At 36.1% G+C, this 14112-nt stretch overlaps 1 protein-coding gene across 2 annotated transcripts; it reads right to left on the reverse strand.

The window, feature by feature from the left end:
• Positions 1-227: 227 nt before the first annotated feature.
• On the reverse strand, positions 228-13718 carry senp2 (SUMO specific peptidase 2). Of its 2 annotated transcripts, none has more exons than XM_048200692.1 (17): positions 13328-13718; positions 12898-12953; positions 10841-10947; positions 10647-10725; positions 10140-10224; positions 7356-7512; positions 7167-7273; positions 7000-7088; positions 6852-6909; positions 6678-6756; positions 5218-5367; positions 4100-4231; positions 3386-3592; positions 3087-3166; positions 2796-2880; positions 1739-1834; positions 228-1645 (listed from the first exon to the last, which is right to left on the reverse strand). In XM_048200692.1, exons 1-17 carry the CDS (start codon positions 13477-13479, stop codon positions 1580-1582), a joined length of 1785 nt encoding a protein of 594 aa, XP_048056649.1. In that variant the 5' UTR covers positions 13480-13718; the 3' UTR covers positions 228-1579. The 2 variants fall into 2 exon arrangements, with proteins under 2 accessions (XP_048056649.1, XP_048056648.1); XM_048200691.1 differs by having other exon boundaries at positions 7356-7515.
• Between the last annotated feature and the right edge of the window lie 394 nt (positions 13719-14112).

The following is a 14112-nucleotide window of genomic DNA, read 5'->3' on the forward strand; positions in this document are numbered from 1 at the left end:
CAAAAGTACTACATAATTAAGTTTCAATGACACTGCATTAACTCAATATATGTAACTAAACAAATTTATTTTGCTGCATATGGTGCTTTAATTACCAATTAACCAGATAAAACATTAATAAACTATATGGAGATCTTCTGAAATATGTTGCAGTTGTTTCAACTTCTTGTGACAGGAATTTGACCTTAGTTGCTGTATTAGAGAGTGTGACTAAGACAGAAGACATGTTTTCTTTTTCACATCTTTATTACTTACAAAAATAATGACCAACATTCTGCATTAATGACAAAAACGGTTCATTTGCAGTGGGCCTTTTCATTTTCTATATTAAAGCTCGCATCAGAACTCACCCTCTGCCAATCGAAACACTCTCCATTCTCACAAACAATTCCACTTCAGGATATGCACTCAAGCTCAACCTAAACCAGAAGAGCCACATACAAACAAATAAATATAGACCTTTTTTCTTCTTTTTCACTTCAAGTCGGAATTAAAGCACTTTTTGATCCTGTATTACTGGATGAGAGAGGAATATTGCAGAAATGAACCACTGAAATGTCCGTTTGGCACAACTTCACTGCTCCACATTTCCAGTTCAATAAGAATGTCTAATACAGCCACTGGGATTATGAATATAGCAATTAGAATCAGAAAAATGAGACCAATGCATCTCCCTTCCCATCATCCAGCTCTGGTTTTTACTTGTGTTAAGCTCTGTTGCATCCTTACACACAGAAAACTATAAAACAAGCATGTCAGGTGTGAAGCCATAACACTCAACATTTCTATTTTACGGCTTTTAAATATGAGATGCACTCGGATCAAGGCACTTGGAGGCCAGGACTGTGTAGAGACACAAAAGAAACAAAACCGATCCACTTAATACTGTTGCTTTCAGTGCAAGTACCATCATCATCATCATCATGCACATTAAAACTTGCTAGTAAGATGCTCTGAGACTAATGGGTACGATTGTTGGTTTTAAAACACACAAGTCTTGACATACTAAGCTGATATAACTGCATCTCAAACAAAATAAATATATTTATTATTCCTTATTAATCCAAATATAATGTAAAAAGAGATATGTTTATGCTAAAACATCCCCACGCTAAGAAACTGACAGCTTACTGAAAAAAAGGTCCATTTTGTTTTACCCCCCCATTGTAACTAAACATGGGAACATCAACAGCTACTTCTGTGAGTTGGGAACTGCTCACAGTATAACCTGTAGGGGGCGATAAGACTACATTCTTGGAATGAGAACAATTCCGGCCTCTCAACAACTGCTAATGAGGCTTCCACCTGCACAAATCTATTCACACCCCAGTCCAGTGTTCTGCTCCTTGAACCACATTTGCGTTTCTAGTGTTTGGATTAATACAGCAGGGGTTGGTTATTTGTGCAAACAAACCCAGTCGGGAACCAGTAATCCACTGTCTGTTAATAGAATTGGGTGGAATTTTGCAACAGGCCAATATAAAGTTAAAAGTCTCTTGAAAAGAGCAGGAGGGACAGACGTATGGTGGTCCTGTGCTTTGGTCAATCTGATTCAGTCAGTACGACATTCCCAACACTCCTACTGCAGCAGCTTTTGGTTGAGGATCTCCCAGATCATAACTTTCCTGAAATATGGCATATGATTCTAGAGAGAATAAACAGTAAATCAAAATTCTGCAATAATTATATTACATATATATATAATTATATTATATTATATTATATATATAAGCAGTACCTGTCTGAATGTGAGATTTCGTCCTCTGGAGATATAATCAGCATATTTGCATACGAACACACCACAATCACTACCATTCTTCTGCTGCGGGATCTCCTACAAACAATAATTAAAACTGAGCTTAAAGTGCAAGTTTTATTCCTACCTCAGAATGAAACTCTTCTACAGCTGTCAAATTAAACTTTGGAACTTTGAATATAGGTCGCATTTGAACGCAAAATCAGTGCTTTGCACACATCTAGAACCAAAAACAGACTCTATACATTTTATCTGCTTACAGTATAACTCAGTGGCGTTTCATTTATATTTTGCGCCCTCTTGTGGACTGATGAGACAACTTGGATAAGAAGTATGGTGATTACTGATGTCTTATTAAATTCATTAATTTCTCAGCCTGTTTGACAGTCTTAGGGTGTGTTCACACTTGTAGTTTGGTTCTCTGGATTCTTTTGGACCGGACCAAAAAAAAAAAAAAAAAAAAAAAAAAAGCCACGGAACTTACCGAACATCCGAAACAACGAAAAAAAGTGCTGGGCTAAACGTGCTTATTGTACATGTGCATACATTTGATGGTGTTTTTACCAGCTGAGAACTCACGAAGAGCTTATAGAATGTATAAAGGAGTCAAAACAGCAAACAAATGAAGATCTGCTGCAAAGGAGATGGCTTTTCCGATGTCTGTACTGAATTGTGATTGGCAACGTAGCTCCTATGAGAAGAACCAGGTATGCTTGAGCATTCTGTCCTTTTTAGGGTCGCATCTTATGACAACACGGCCTGTTTTTGGTTTGTTTAGATGTCTTTAGTCCATGTTGTGTTCATATGTCAGTCGAAACGCAACAGTTCGTTTGGAAGCAGACCGAGACCCACCTTTTCAGGGGTCCCTGTCCACTTGTTTGGTGCGACCAGGTTTCAAACGGCAGCGTTCAAACTTATTCAAATAAGCCGCACTAACAGCAATTGCACCAATCAAACCAAGCTTGCCAAGTGTGAACACACCCTTACACTCTTCTTATAGGATTTTATGAACAACTTGTGTAAATATACAACTGCTTACAGAAGGACGTAAACTGCTCAAGGTCCACTTTGACATGTCCAAATCTTTTCCCTTCTTCACCTTGAACTCCTCTTTCAGATAAAGCCTAGTAGACAGATGCAGTCATTAGGTTAATATAAAATGAGTAGTCACCTGTAAAAACAAACTTAAACATAGATACATTTAACCTCATCAGCGCAAACAGCACAATTACACAAAACTTCTAATTTTAGCTGCAAACCGCTTGTCTTAAAATATAAATGCAGTGGGATATCATTATTAAGTATGTTGCTCCACAACATTATCACTTACAGAATCATGTTGCAGATGTCATCATGCCGTTGACCCATGGAGTCGTACGATAGTACAGACTTTGATTTGAAGTCAACAACCTACCGAGGAAAAAGGAGGAACCTTTACACAAAGTCATCACACAGACACAAATTAAATAAAAGCTAATAAAATATTCAAATCAATCCTGTAACACTATTCATCAGGCACCAAACAATGAAAGCTTGTGTCATTTTTGTGTTTTTGTGTCAACAGACTGCTACTGTTAATATAAGGGTTTTTAATGTTTGAATCCATAACACTTATAGTTAATTACTCACAGCAAGGGACCAGTGAACACCCAGGTGAAGGGGGACCAGAATGATGTCATACAGGAAGAGGTCTACAGCCTTAGTCCAGCGCCGTACTGAAGCATGTCCACCACCATGCAACTTGGGAAAAAGGAAGGTACTGAAAGAATAGACCCTTTTGCCTCCTACTTCCTGCTCACTACGGGACATCACGAGATTCATGTAGAAGTTGATCACCTGAGAGCGAAAGGGTTACATGTTCTATCAAAGGTAGTGTTTCTTAAGAACTTTCACATTATGTGTATCAATTAGAGAGGTCAGACTTGACCATTATGTTTAAGAGTATGACAGACAAAAATTATGAAAACAATTATTTTCATGTTACAGCCAATAACCGATAAATGACTGAAATTCGATACTATTTTGCCTAAAAGAAAAAAAAAGAAATAGAAAAAAACCCCCACTAAAAATACTATTAAATGCTACAAATACATTTAAATGCACAGTATGAAAAAATTATATTGATTCTGAAAATTGCTAAAGATTACATTTAACAAATTTAGTACAGTTTAATCAAATTACTACCATTTTTAAAGTTTAACTTTTGGCGAACATTAGACGGTGAAAGTATTGCAAAAAGGGGGGGAGGTGGAATGCAGAACCAAATATACAATATCAGCTGATAACCGATATGGTACCAATATACCGTGCATTCTTAATTAAAGTCTTTTGAAATGACGCTACCTCATCATTGAGCCAGCTTCCTTCTTGCAGGGTTGCCAGGTCCCTCTGTGTGATACGCAGTTTGAAAGCACTGCACAGAACCAGGTTTGGATCACTTTGAGCAAGAGCAGCACTCACTTCCTGCTGCATCTCCTGTTCCATAGACAACAATGACATTTAAACAAGAAGCAAATGAACAAATGTGACAATGAAACATAACTGGAAACAATTGAGACAATTACATGCACATCATTGTTCAGTAAAGGTCTTTATTTTGAAAAAGAGGTTTACTCTTCACAGATATTGGAATATCCCTGTTTACATGGCGGGTGCACACTGTGCGATTTATAATAGTCCTTTACGATTGTTGCTTGTCAGACCGTACGAACATGATCCTCATCTCACACGGTGGGATCTCAGCTGTGCTATATGTCAGTGTAGGACAGTCAAGACACGTTAAAAACGGACACGCACATGAAAACTTGTCCGGAGTTTTACATCATCAACCCACACACATTCGGTGACAGTGAGCTGCATTACACGTTGCGGGACTGAAATGGTGGCTAATAAAGAAATCTCTACCGTTAATTTTGATAATGGCTTGTCTTGAAAAACGAAGACAATTTGACATTCGTCGTAGGAGAAGTTACACTGCAGGACTGTGCGCCAAATCACTGCCAGAATTTCGTTGGAGGTAAAATTTGATCGCAACGGTCATTAATCGGCTGTCGGTGAACATGTCAAACTAGCGATCAAAGACTACAGATTTTTGCCTAGGATTATAGGAATCTTTTAGGATTCTCAAAATTTGTCTCAGACGACCAAATCATGGCCAAAAATCGCACAGTGTGCACCAGCCTTAATTGGACTTGCTTACTTTTGTTTGTACATGCATAGATTCAAAATTGTATTCTGTTTAAAGGATATTTTAGAATATTTGGACTCTTAGAAACTTGAATTTATAGCAAATCAGGTTAACACGTGACATTTATAATCAGAATATCATCAAATTCCAATTAATACAGAAATATGTTTGCACATTCACAATATTTCTTGAACACTTAAAAAAAAAAGCAACAACCAGACAGAGTGCGGTATAATAACACTTATAAAGGGTGGGATTTTTATAAGACACTAACCTTGGTCAGTCTGGGAAACTCCTCCTCAGTGCGCCTTACTGTATCTGTAATCACTTCAGATCTGGATGGTAGCAAGGGTCCTGCAGCTGTGTCTTTCTCCTTGAGATTCAACCTGGCTTCAACCTCAGCTGACAGATCCACATCTACAGGCTAGAGAGAGGGTGAGGAAAACAGAACTACACTTAGAAATCAGACTATAAGAAGCCATTAAATACCATATGAAATGTGGTCAAATTACAGCTTCATAACACTATTTTCAAAAAACATTAATCTTACATTTTAAAAAATTACTTCTAAACCTCCAAATTTCATTTGTAGACAGCAACACTTGCATGACATGAACTAAAATCATTTATCTTCCAATCATTAGTTTTTGATTTAATATTGAAAGCAAAAAAATTTGAAAACAGCGCCAAGAATTCGGTTTTATTTTGTTTGATTTACTTATTTATGCATTCAGGGGTAGTAAATGAATAAAGAGCTTGAATATTCAATCTCTACATGCGAACAGGAATGAAACTGATTGGTCAGCCAGACATTAAACCGTGCCGACATCCGTTGTTCCTCAATTCTGCTCAGAATAATAGTCATTTGCTGCTTTAAGAATTCGTACAACTGCAGCAGCGGATGACTATTAATCTGTTGCATGAAACTCAACTCGTTTATTCACTTTCTACTTTTGTAATTGCTGAGTGTTTATTGTTTCGCTGAATTACACCCATATTCTGTGCATCATAGAGTGTGGGAATATTAAGGAATTAGAAAAGAAAGATTATATGTTACTTTTTTTTTTCAATCTCCCCTTTAATCATGTAAAAATTTTAAACCTTTACAACTAGGGCTGCCCACTAATAGTCCACTAACCGTCAGTCTACAAGACGAGGCTTAGTCGATTAAAAATGGTATTAGTCGGTTTGTTGCAGAAAAAAATACCTCCACATGAAGTGGCGAAATCACGCAGTCTGTGTTGGACAGATCTTTAACGGCAGGATATCCAAACATTCGCCTATTATTCATCTACTTATTTAAAACATGCAAGTAGTAGCAACTTTACAAGTCCGCCCACTCTAACATTAACCTAGATAAATGTGCGCTATTAATTGCCGCATATCCAACCAAATGTTTGTGTGGAGAGTGCTCTTACTGCATGACATGGAGGCATTGGTGCGATCACTTGCATTTAACTTAAAAACACTCCATTTTTGTTCATTCAGATAAGAATAATCCAACATTCAAAACTGCAAATGGTTTGCTTTTATTTCTGTAAACTCACAATAACAACAAATATTCTCCAATTATGTAATCCATATGAAACTTGCATATAGTCAGCATCGTCGACTGTATATAAAAACGAAAAACAAAAAAGGCTTTCAATATTAATAGAAGCTTTCGGCTCCTGCTTTCAATATTAAATCACAAAACAAATGATCGGAATATACGCAGATTCACTGAACACTTACGATTTTTCTTGCAGTTTGATTATCCAAGGCTCCTTGCTTGACATCATTTCCTGGTGTGCTGTGATTAACATCTATTTTTCTATAGCATATTTAAAAATAAAAGAAATTTGAATCAATAAATGTAGATGTGCATCTATTTATCAATAATATTTATGCATCATATTTAAGTGTTACCTGTCTTTAGTCTGCATCAGTGACACTGGATCCCGCCACACAGACATGTTAGGGGTGGCTGAAGGCAAACAGAAAATTTGATTCGAATGTAAAAAGTATCATGGAAGCTCTTCATCAAAAGGTTATACTAGATCATAATTAATCTCACCTCTTATTGGGGCAGGTCTGCTCATGTCAGTAGTGCGATTGAGGGAGGCATGTCCATTGGCCTTATGCCCATCAAGGGAGAAATTTGTGCTAAAAGATTTAAATAAACATAGTGTTAACTTCCTCCAGCAAAGCTACAATGATTTCAAAAGTGTTCTAAGGACTTACATTGGAGGCTTCATCCGTCCAAACGGCAATGGTTTGCTTTTTGAGTATTTCTCAGACGCCATCTCTACTAGCTTCCTGTAATGCTCCCGATCGCTCTCTCTCAATGCCTACTCAAAACAGAGATGCTTAGGAAATCAAAGACATCGACTCACCAAGCTTCACAGTACATTAAAAAATGAGTTTTCCTACCTCCTCCACGGTCAGGCAAGGTTTGTGTGTGCGGCTCGGGAGCTCCATCTCAGCCGGTCTTGTGTTCAGCCCGTGGGTGGTGCAAGACGGCACTAGCTTCAGGGATCGGCGCATCTCCCTGCCTCTGTCCTGGCTTGCCTTGTATAGCATTGCTCCACTGCTAAAGAAGATAAATGCAGAGACAGTTACAGAACAAATCATTTTAGTAACATCAACAATCCAGAATAAGTTTTACAGTTACGAAGCAGAAGTATGTATCTCAAGCCTTATTTTGATACTTTTGTTAGCATATGGCAAGTAAAGTTCATCTGATTATTAATGTTTGAAATGAAGGCTCCTTGATTAATTTGTAAAAATTACTTTTAGAGAAGTAATTTCTTCTATCATTCACACACACGCACTTTGCAGGCAATTCACACACTGTTTAATGGCAGCAATGTACACAATAGTAAATAAACAAGCAAAGATGCTGCGGTTAGTAATTTTCCTTCAAAACACTGATAGAGATGTTATGACGGAGAAAAAACCCCCACCTCATTTTACAATAAATTGTGTGCATACCCAACTTTCATGAATGCTTCTTATTGTTTCCATAATGCATGATTATTCATAATTACTGAGTGTTTATTGTTTGGCTGAATCATACCCATATTCTGTGCATCACAGAATAAGGGAATATTGAGGAATTAGAAAAGAAAGATTTTATGTTGCTCTATATATATATATATATATATATATATATATATACACACACACTACAGTCCAAAAGTTTGGAACCACTAAGATTTTTAATGTTTTTAAAAGAAGTTTCGTCTGCTCACCAAGGCTACATTTATTTAATTAAAAATACAGTAAAAAACAGTAATATTGTGAAATATTATTACAATTTAAAATAACTGTGTACTATTTAAATATATTTGACAAAGTAATTTATTCCTGTGATGCAAAGCTGAATTTTCAGCATCGTTACTCCAGTCTTCAGTGTCACATGATCCTTCAGAAATCATTCTAATATGCTGATTTGCTGCTCAATAAACATTTATGATTATTTTCAATGTTGAAAACAGTTGTGTACTTTTTTTTTTTCAGGATTCCTTGATGAATAGAAAGTTCAAAAGAACAGCATTTATCTGAAATACAAAGCTTCTGTAGCATTATACACTACCGTTCAAAAGTTTGGGGTCAGTAAGAATTTTTATTTTTATTTTTTTGAAAAGAAATTAAAGAAATGAATACTTTTATTCAGCAAGGATGCATTAAATCAATCAAAAGTGGCAGTAAAGACATTTATAATGTTACAAAAGATTAGATTTCAGATAAACACTGTTCTTTTGAACTTTCTATTTATCAAATAATCCTGAAAAAAAATATTGTACACAAATATTTTGTACAATTGTACACATTAAATGTTTCTTGAGCAGCAGATCAGCATATTAGAATGATTTCTGAAGGATCATGTGACACTGAAGACTGGAGTAATGATGCTGAAAATTCAGCTTTGCCATCACAGGAATAAATTACTTTGTGAAATATATTCAAATAGAAAACAGTTATTTTAAATTGTAATAATATTTCACAATATTACTGTTTTTTACTGTATTTTTAATTAAATAAATGTAGCCTTGGTGAGCAGACGAAACTTCTTTTAAAAACATTAAAAATCTTAGTGGTTCCAAACTTTTGGACTGTACTGTGTATATATATATATATATATATAAATATAGAAGTTGTCAATTTCCCCTTTAATTATGTAAAAATTTTAAACCATTACAACTAGGGCTGCCCCCTAATAGTTGACTAACCGTCAGTCGATGAAACGAGCCTTAGTCGATTTAAAAAAAAAAAAAAAAGGTGTTAGTTAGTTGCAGTCTGTGACTGACAGATCTTTAACGGCAGGATATCCAAACATTCACTTACCATTCAACAACTTATGAGTTGAAACATTCAAGTAGTAGCAACTTTACAAATCTGCTCTAACATTAACCTAGATAAATGTGTGCTATTAATTGCCGCATATCCAAGCACTCTTACTGCATCGGTGCGATCACTTGCATTTTACTTAAAATACTCCATTTTTGTCCATTCAGACAAGAATAATCCAACATTCGAAACTATAAGTGGTTTGCTTTTATTTCTGTAAACTCACAATCACAACAAACTTTGTGCTGTTGTAAAATAACGAAAACAAACAGGATTTGCTTTCTGCCATCTCAGTCTCAAGTGAAATTGAGAGTGTCACAAAATTGAACCGAAACTTAGCGTATACTTGCGTCACAGACATGAGAATATATCTACGGAAAGCTTGAAATGTCTACTTTTAAATTAACCAATTCAATCTAAAACAAATATTCTCCAATTATGTAATCCATATGAAACTTGCATATAGTCAGCATTGTCGACTTCATATCTACAGCCAAAAACACACAAAACACTAGATATCAATAAATCATTAAAATGTTCAGACAGTTTCCTTCTGTTTTTTTTTCACACCACATTCATAAACGTTACGTTTACTGCAAGCTTTACGCCTGCGTTTGAGCGCTGATTCAAGGCTCATTATTATGATTTATATGGTTTATTAATATAAATACACGATTAGTCGACAAATCGCTTAAATGAACGACCACTAGTCGACTAGAAAGATCTTTAGTCGAGGGCAGCCCTAATTACAACTTGATATTCATTACATCAAGAAAGATAAACATTAAAATGGTGGCAGATAAAAACACAATTTGAGAAGACTAAGAAACAATTTAATCAAATTTTTGACTAAATGATACTTACTCAGGTTTACGTAAAGCCTGGACATTGTGGTGGACATTGGCTGCTGTTCTTTCTTTATTTTTAAGTCCCATTTCAATCTGTTTATCTAAATAGAGATAGGCTACATTGAAATCATTACAAAACTGACAAGTATGAAATGCGCTTTATGTGCACTACCATTTAAATGTTTGGGGTCAGTATGATTTTATTAATGTTTATGAAAAAAAGCATGTTACACTCACCATTTGTTTTACAATTTAAACTGTTTTCTATTTTAATATATTTTAAAATGCAATTCATTCATGTGTTGCCAAAGCTAAATTTTCAGCATCATTACTCCAGTCTTCAGTGTCACACGATCCTTCAGAAATCATTCTAATATGCACATTTCTATTATGAATGTTGGCTAATGCATTCAAAAGAACAGGAAAAAACAAAAATACTACTGATCCCAAACATGTGAACTGTAGTGCATGCCTGTCAAATTTTCCACCAGATCACAGAGACATGCTGATAGGTCACACTCACCCATTCCGTCACTCTCAGTCCATGAACTCAGGCTGTTGCTGTATATGTCATCAATACCCATAAAGGCAACCCTGCCAACCTGAGCCACCAGCAAGCACAAGAAACAAGACAATGTGCAGAATTCATGAAAGCAAGGCTGTACAACAAACAACGCATGTGTTTGCATATGCTTAGTGGTGATTATATGAACATACCTGCGTAAAGGCTTTCTGCTTTTCATGTTCTGCCTTCCTGCGGTGTCTCGACCGGAACAGCCCAGCAATTCCTGCAAAAGTCTTCTTGACAACCCTGATGATCACATCTGTTGACAGAAACAATGATATATTTTCTTTTTTTCCTTTATTTAACCAGATAAAACTTTCTGAGATTAAAAATCTCTGGCCAAGATGCGCAGCACAGCATTCTTTATTTAAAAAAAAAAAAAACACAACACAGTAAAGACACATCATCAGTAAAAATCAAAAACATTTACAAATAATTTCTTCCTTTAACAGCTCGCTAATAAAAGATTTAAAAGTCTTCATCGACACCGGGGTCTGTAATTTCAAGTCATTTTGTAAGAAGTTCCAATCACTGGGTGCCGCATACCTAAAGGCTTGTTTTCCAAATTCAGTTCGTATAGATGGAACTGAAAGGATGTACAAATCTTGTGAACGCAAAAAATAAGCTCCAAAAGATTTATGTTGGGTAAGGGAGCAAAGATATGGAGGCAACTGGCCCAAGATAGATTTATAAATAAAAAGGTACCAGTGCTTACGTCTGCGTGTTGATAATGACCAACCAACTCTATTATACAGCTCACAATGGTGAGAGTTATAGTCACAATTTAATATAAACCTAAGTGCACCATGATATAAAATATCCAAAGAATTTAAACGTTTGGAAGTTGCTGATTTATACAAAATATCTCCGTAATCAAGGACAGGCATAAAACTAGCGGAAACTAATCTTTTTGCTTCAAAAGAGAAGCAGGATTTATTTCTAAAATAAAATCCCAGTTTTATTTTTTGATTTTGATCAATATGAGATTTAAAATATAAGGAGTCATCCAGCATAAAACTGAGATACTTATATTCTGTCACTACCTCTATTATAGTGCCCTGTAGGGTTTTAAGATTTGGTTGATTTGCCACTTGCTTCTTTGATCTTGAGAAGAACATTGCTTTAGTTTTAGTCTCGTTCAAAGTCAGGCTTAAATCACCAAGCCTTTGCTGCACATCATCAAAAGCATGTTATAGCAAGGACACAGCGTGATACAATTTAGGAGCACTACAGTAAATCACAGTGTCGTCGGCATAAAAATGAAACTTAGCGTTACTAATATTAAATGGTTAGTTCACCCAAAAATGAAAATTCTGTCATTTATTACTCACCCTCATGCCGTTCCACACCCGTAAGACCTTCGTTAATCTTTGGAACACAAATTAAGATATTTTAGTTGAAATCCGATGGCTCCATGAGGCCTGCATAGGAGCAATGACATTTCTTCTCTCAAGATCCATTAATGTACTAAAAACATATTTAAATCAGTTCATGTGAGTACAGTGGTTCAATATTAATATTATAAAGCGACGAGAATATTTTTGGAGCGCCAAAAAAACAAAATAACGACTTATTTAGTGATGGCCGATTTCAAAACACTGCTTCATGAAGCATCGGAGTATAAATGAATCAGCGTATCGAATCATGATTCAGATCGCGTGTCAAACTGCCAACGGCTGAAATCACGTGACTTTGGCGGTCCGAACAGCAGATTCGACACGCTGATTCATTTGTGCTTCGAAGCTTCCTGAGGCGGTGTTTTGAAATTGGCCATTACTATACAAGTCGTTATTTTGTTTTTTTTGGTGCACCAAAAATATTCTCTTCGCTTTATAATATTAATATTGAACCACTGAACTCACATGAACCGATTTAAATATGATTTAAAAACCGATTTTTAGTACCTTTATGGATCTTGAGAGAGGAAATGTTATTGCTGGCTATGCAGGCCTCGCTGAGCCATCATATTTCATCAAAAATATCTTAATTTGTGTTCCAAAGATTAACGAAGGTCTTATGGGTGTGGAACGCATTGAGGGTGATTAATTAATGACCGAATTTTCATTTTTGGGTGAACTAACCCTTAAATGTCAAGATCATTAATATAAATAAAAAGTAAAGACCCCCTTTTAGTAGGTAAATGAGAAATGTTCAGTGGAGTTGTATCAGGCACTGTTGTTTACATGGAAGATCTCATCTAAATATTTACCATGTCTTGCTCTTTTGACCTCTGGATATTCTGTCACACCATCAGCAGAGTACACACTGAAACCCAGAAGAACACAAAACACTTCAGGATTAAGAAGAAAATCCACTTGGCCTTAGTAAAGAACATGCATATTTATTCATATACATATAACACTTCACATCATATAGTGCAGTTACCAAAATGACAACAAAAACTGTAATAAGACCAATTACAACAAACAGTACATTAATTAAGTTGTTTGTTGTAAATAGATTGTTTACATTGGACTGATTCCTGTCCTTAAAGACAAATGCTAATACTACACTGCCTATTGTTCATGTACACAAAGACACAAAATGACAAAAACAAAGCACTGTGTGTTCACAAAAACAGAAAACAAAACAAATTCGGTTCATTCAGAAATGAGGAATACAAATGACTAATACTACACCTCTGATAGTTTCGTTTGGCGGGCCTGCTGTTCTCCTGCCGCTGCGCGTCTCGTGCTACACCGTTACCGCGCTCACTAGGCCAGGCTGCGGATTTCTCACCAGAAAAGGGCACGAACAGCGATGATAATCCGTCAACTATCCATTCATACATCACAAACCACCACGATGAATAAGACTCTGTTTGGTTTATTAGTGCCAGGTCTCTATACTGAAGACTTTGTAACAGAGAAATTGACCCACTCGCGTTTCAATAGCCTTCCGTAGCAGTTACGCTTACTGCGTCACTGATTTGTCAACTGCGACACCCCCACACTACCAACGGCTCTGGGCCCTCCCACTCTCCACCGAGACTGGCGTTCCATCACACCGCCAGTTATGGCGCTACAGAGCCGCCTTCTTCTTCTTCTTCTTCTTCTTCTTCTTCTTCTTCTTCTTCTTCGTTAGTTTTTTGGCGCGTTGCATCCTGTGTGCATATCGCCGTCTACTTTTGCTGTTATGCAGTCATGATTTTATTTTTATTAAATTTCTTCCTTGTTTTTGCTCTTATCTAATTTTTCACATATACTTATATATCTAATTAAATATTTATTGATGCTCTATCCTATTCCTTCTTCCCAGGACCCACCTGGTGCTGCGTGTTCAGCTCCTCCAGACTAAATCCGTGGTCTCCTAAGATCCAGTACGTTATAGACTACTAGAGCATCCGTGTTCTATATTTAAATCCTTTCACTTAGCCCAGTAGTGTATATATATATTTTATTAATATCCTGTGTCCAACTCTATT

This window comes from Megalobrama amblycephala, linkage group LG8 (genome assembly GCF_018812025.1).
Source record: "Megalobrama amblycephala isolate DHTTF-2021 linkage group LG8, ASM1881202v1, whole genome shotgun sequence".
Classification (NCBI taxonomy): Eukaryota; Metazoa; Chordata; class Actinopteri; order Cypriniformes; family Xenocyprididae; genus Megalobrama; species Megalobrama amblycephala.

Bases quoted from the DNA above. Each gene is read 5' to 3' on its own strand.
- senp2 (XM_048200691.1), bottom strand. From the start codon at position 13,479: ATGTATGAATGGATAGTTGACGGATTATCATCGCTGTTCGTGCCCTTT. The intron at 12,954-13,327 runs GTGTAGTATTAG...TCTGGGTTTCAG, and splicing joins GCCAAACGAAACTATCAGAG to TGTGTACTCTGCTGATGGTG. The intron at 3,167-3,385 runs GTGAGTAATTAA...TTTCCTCGGTAG, and splicing joins GTGTTCACTGGTCCCTTGCT to GTTGTTGACTTCAAATCAAA.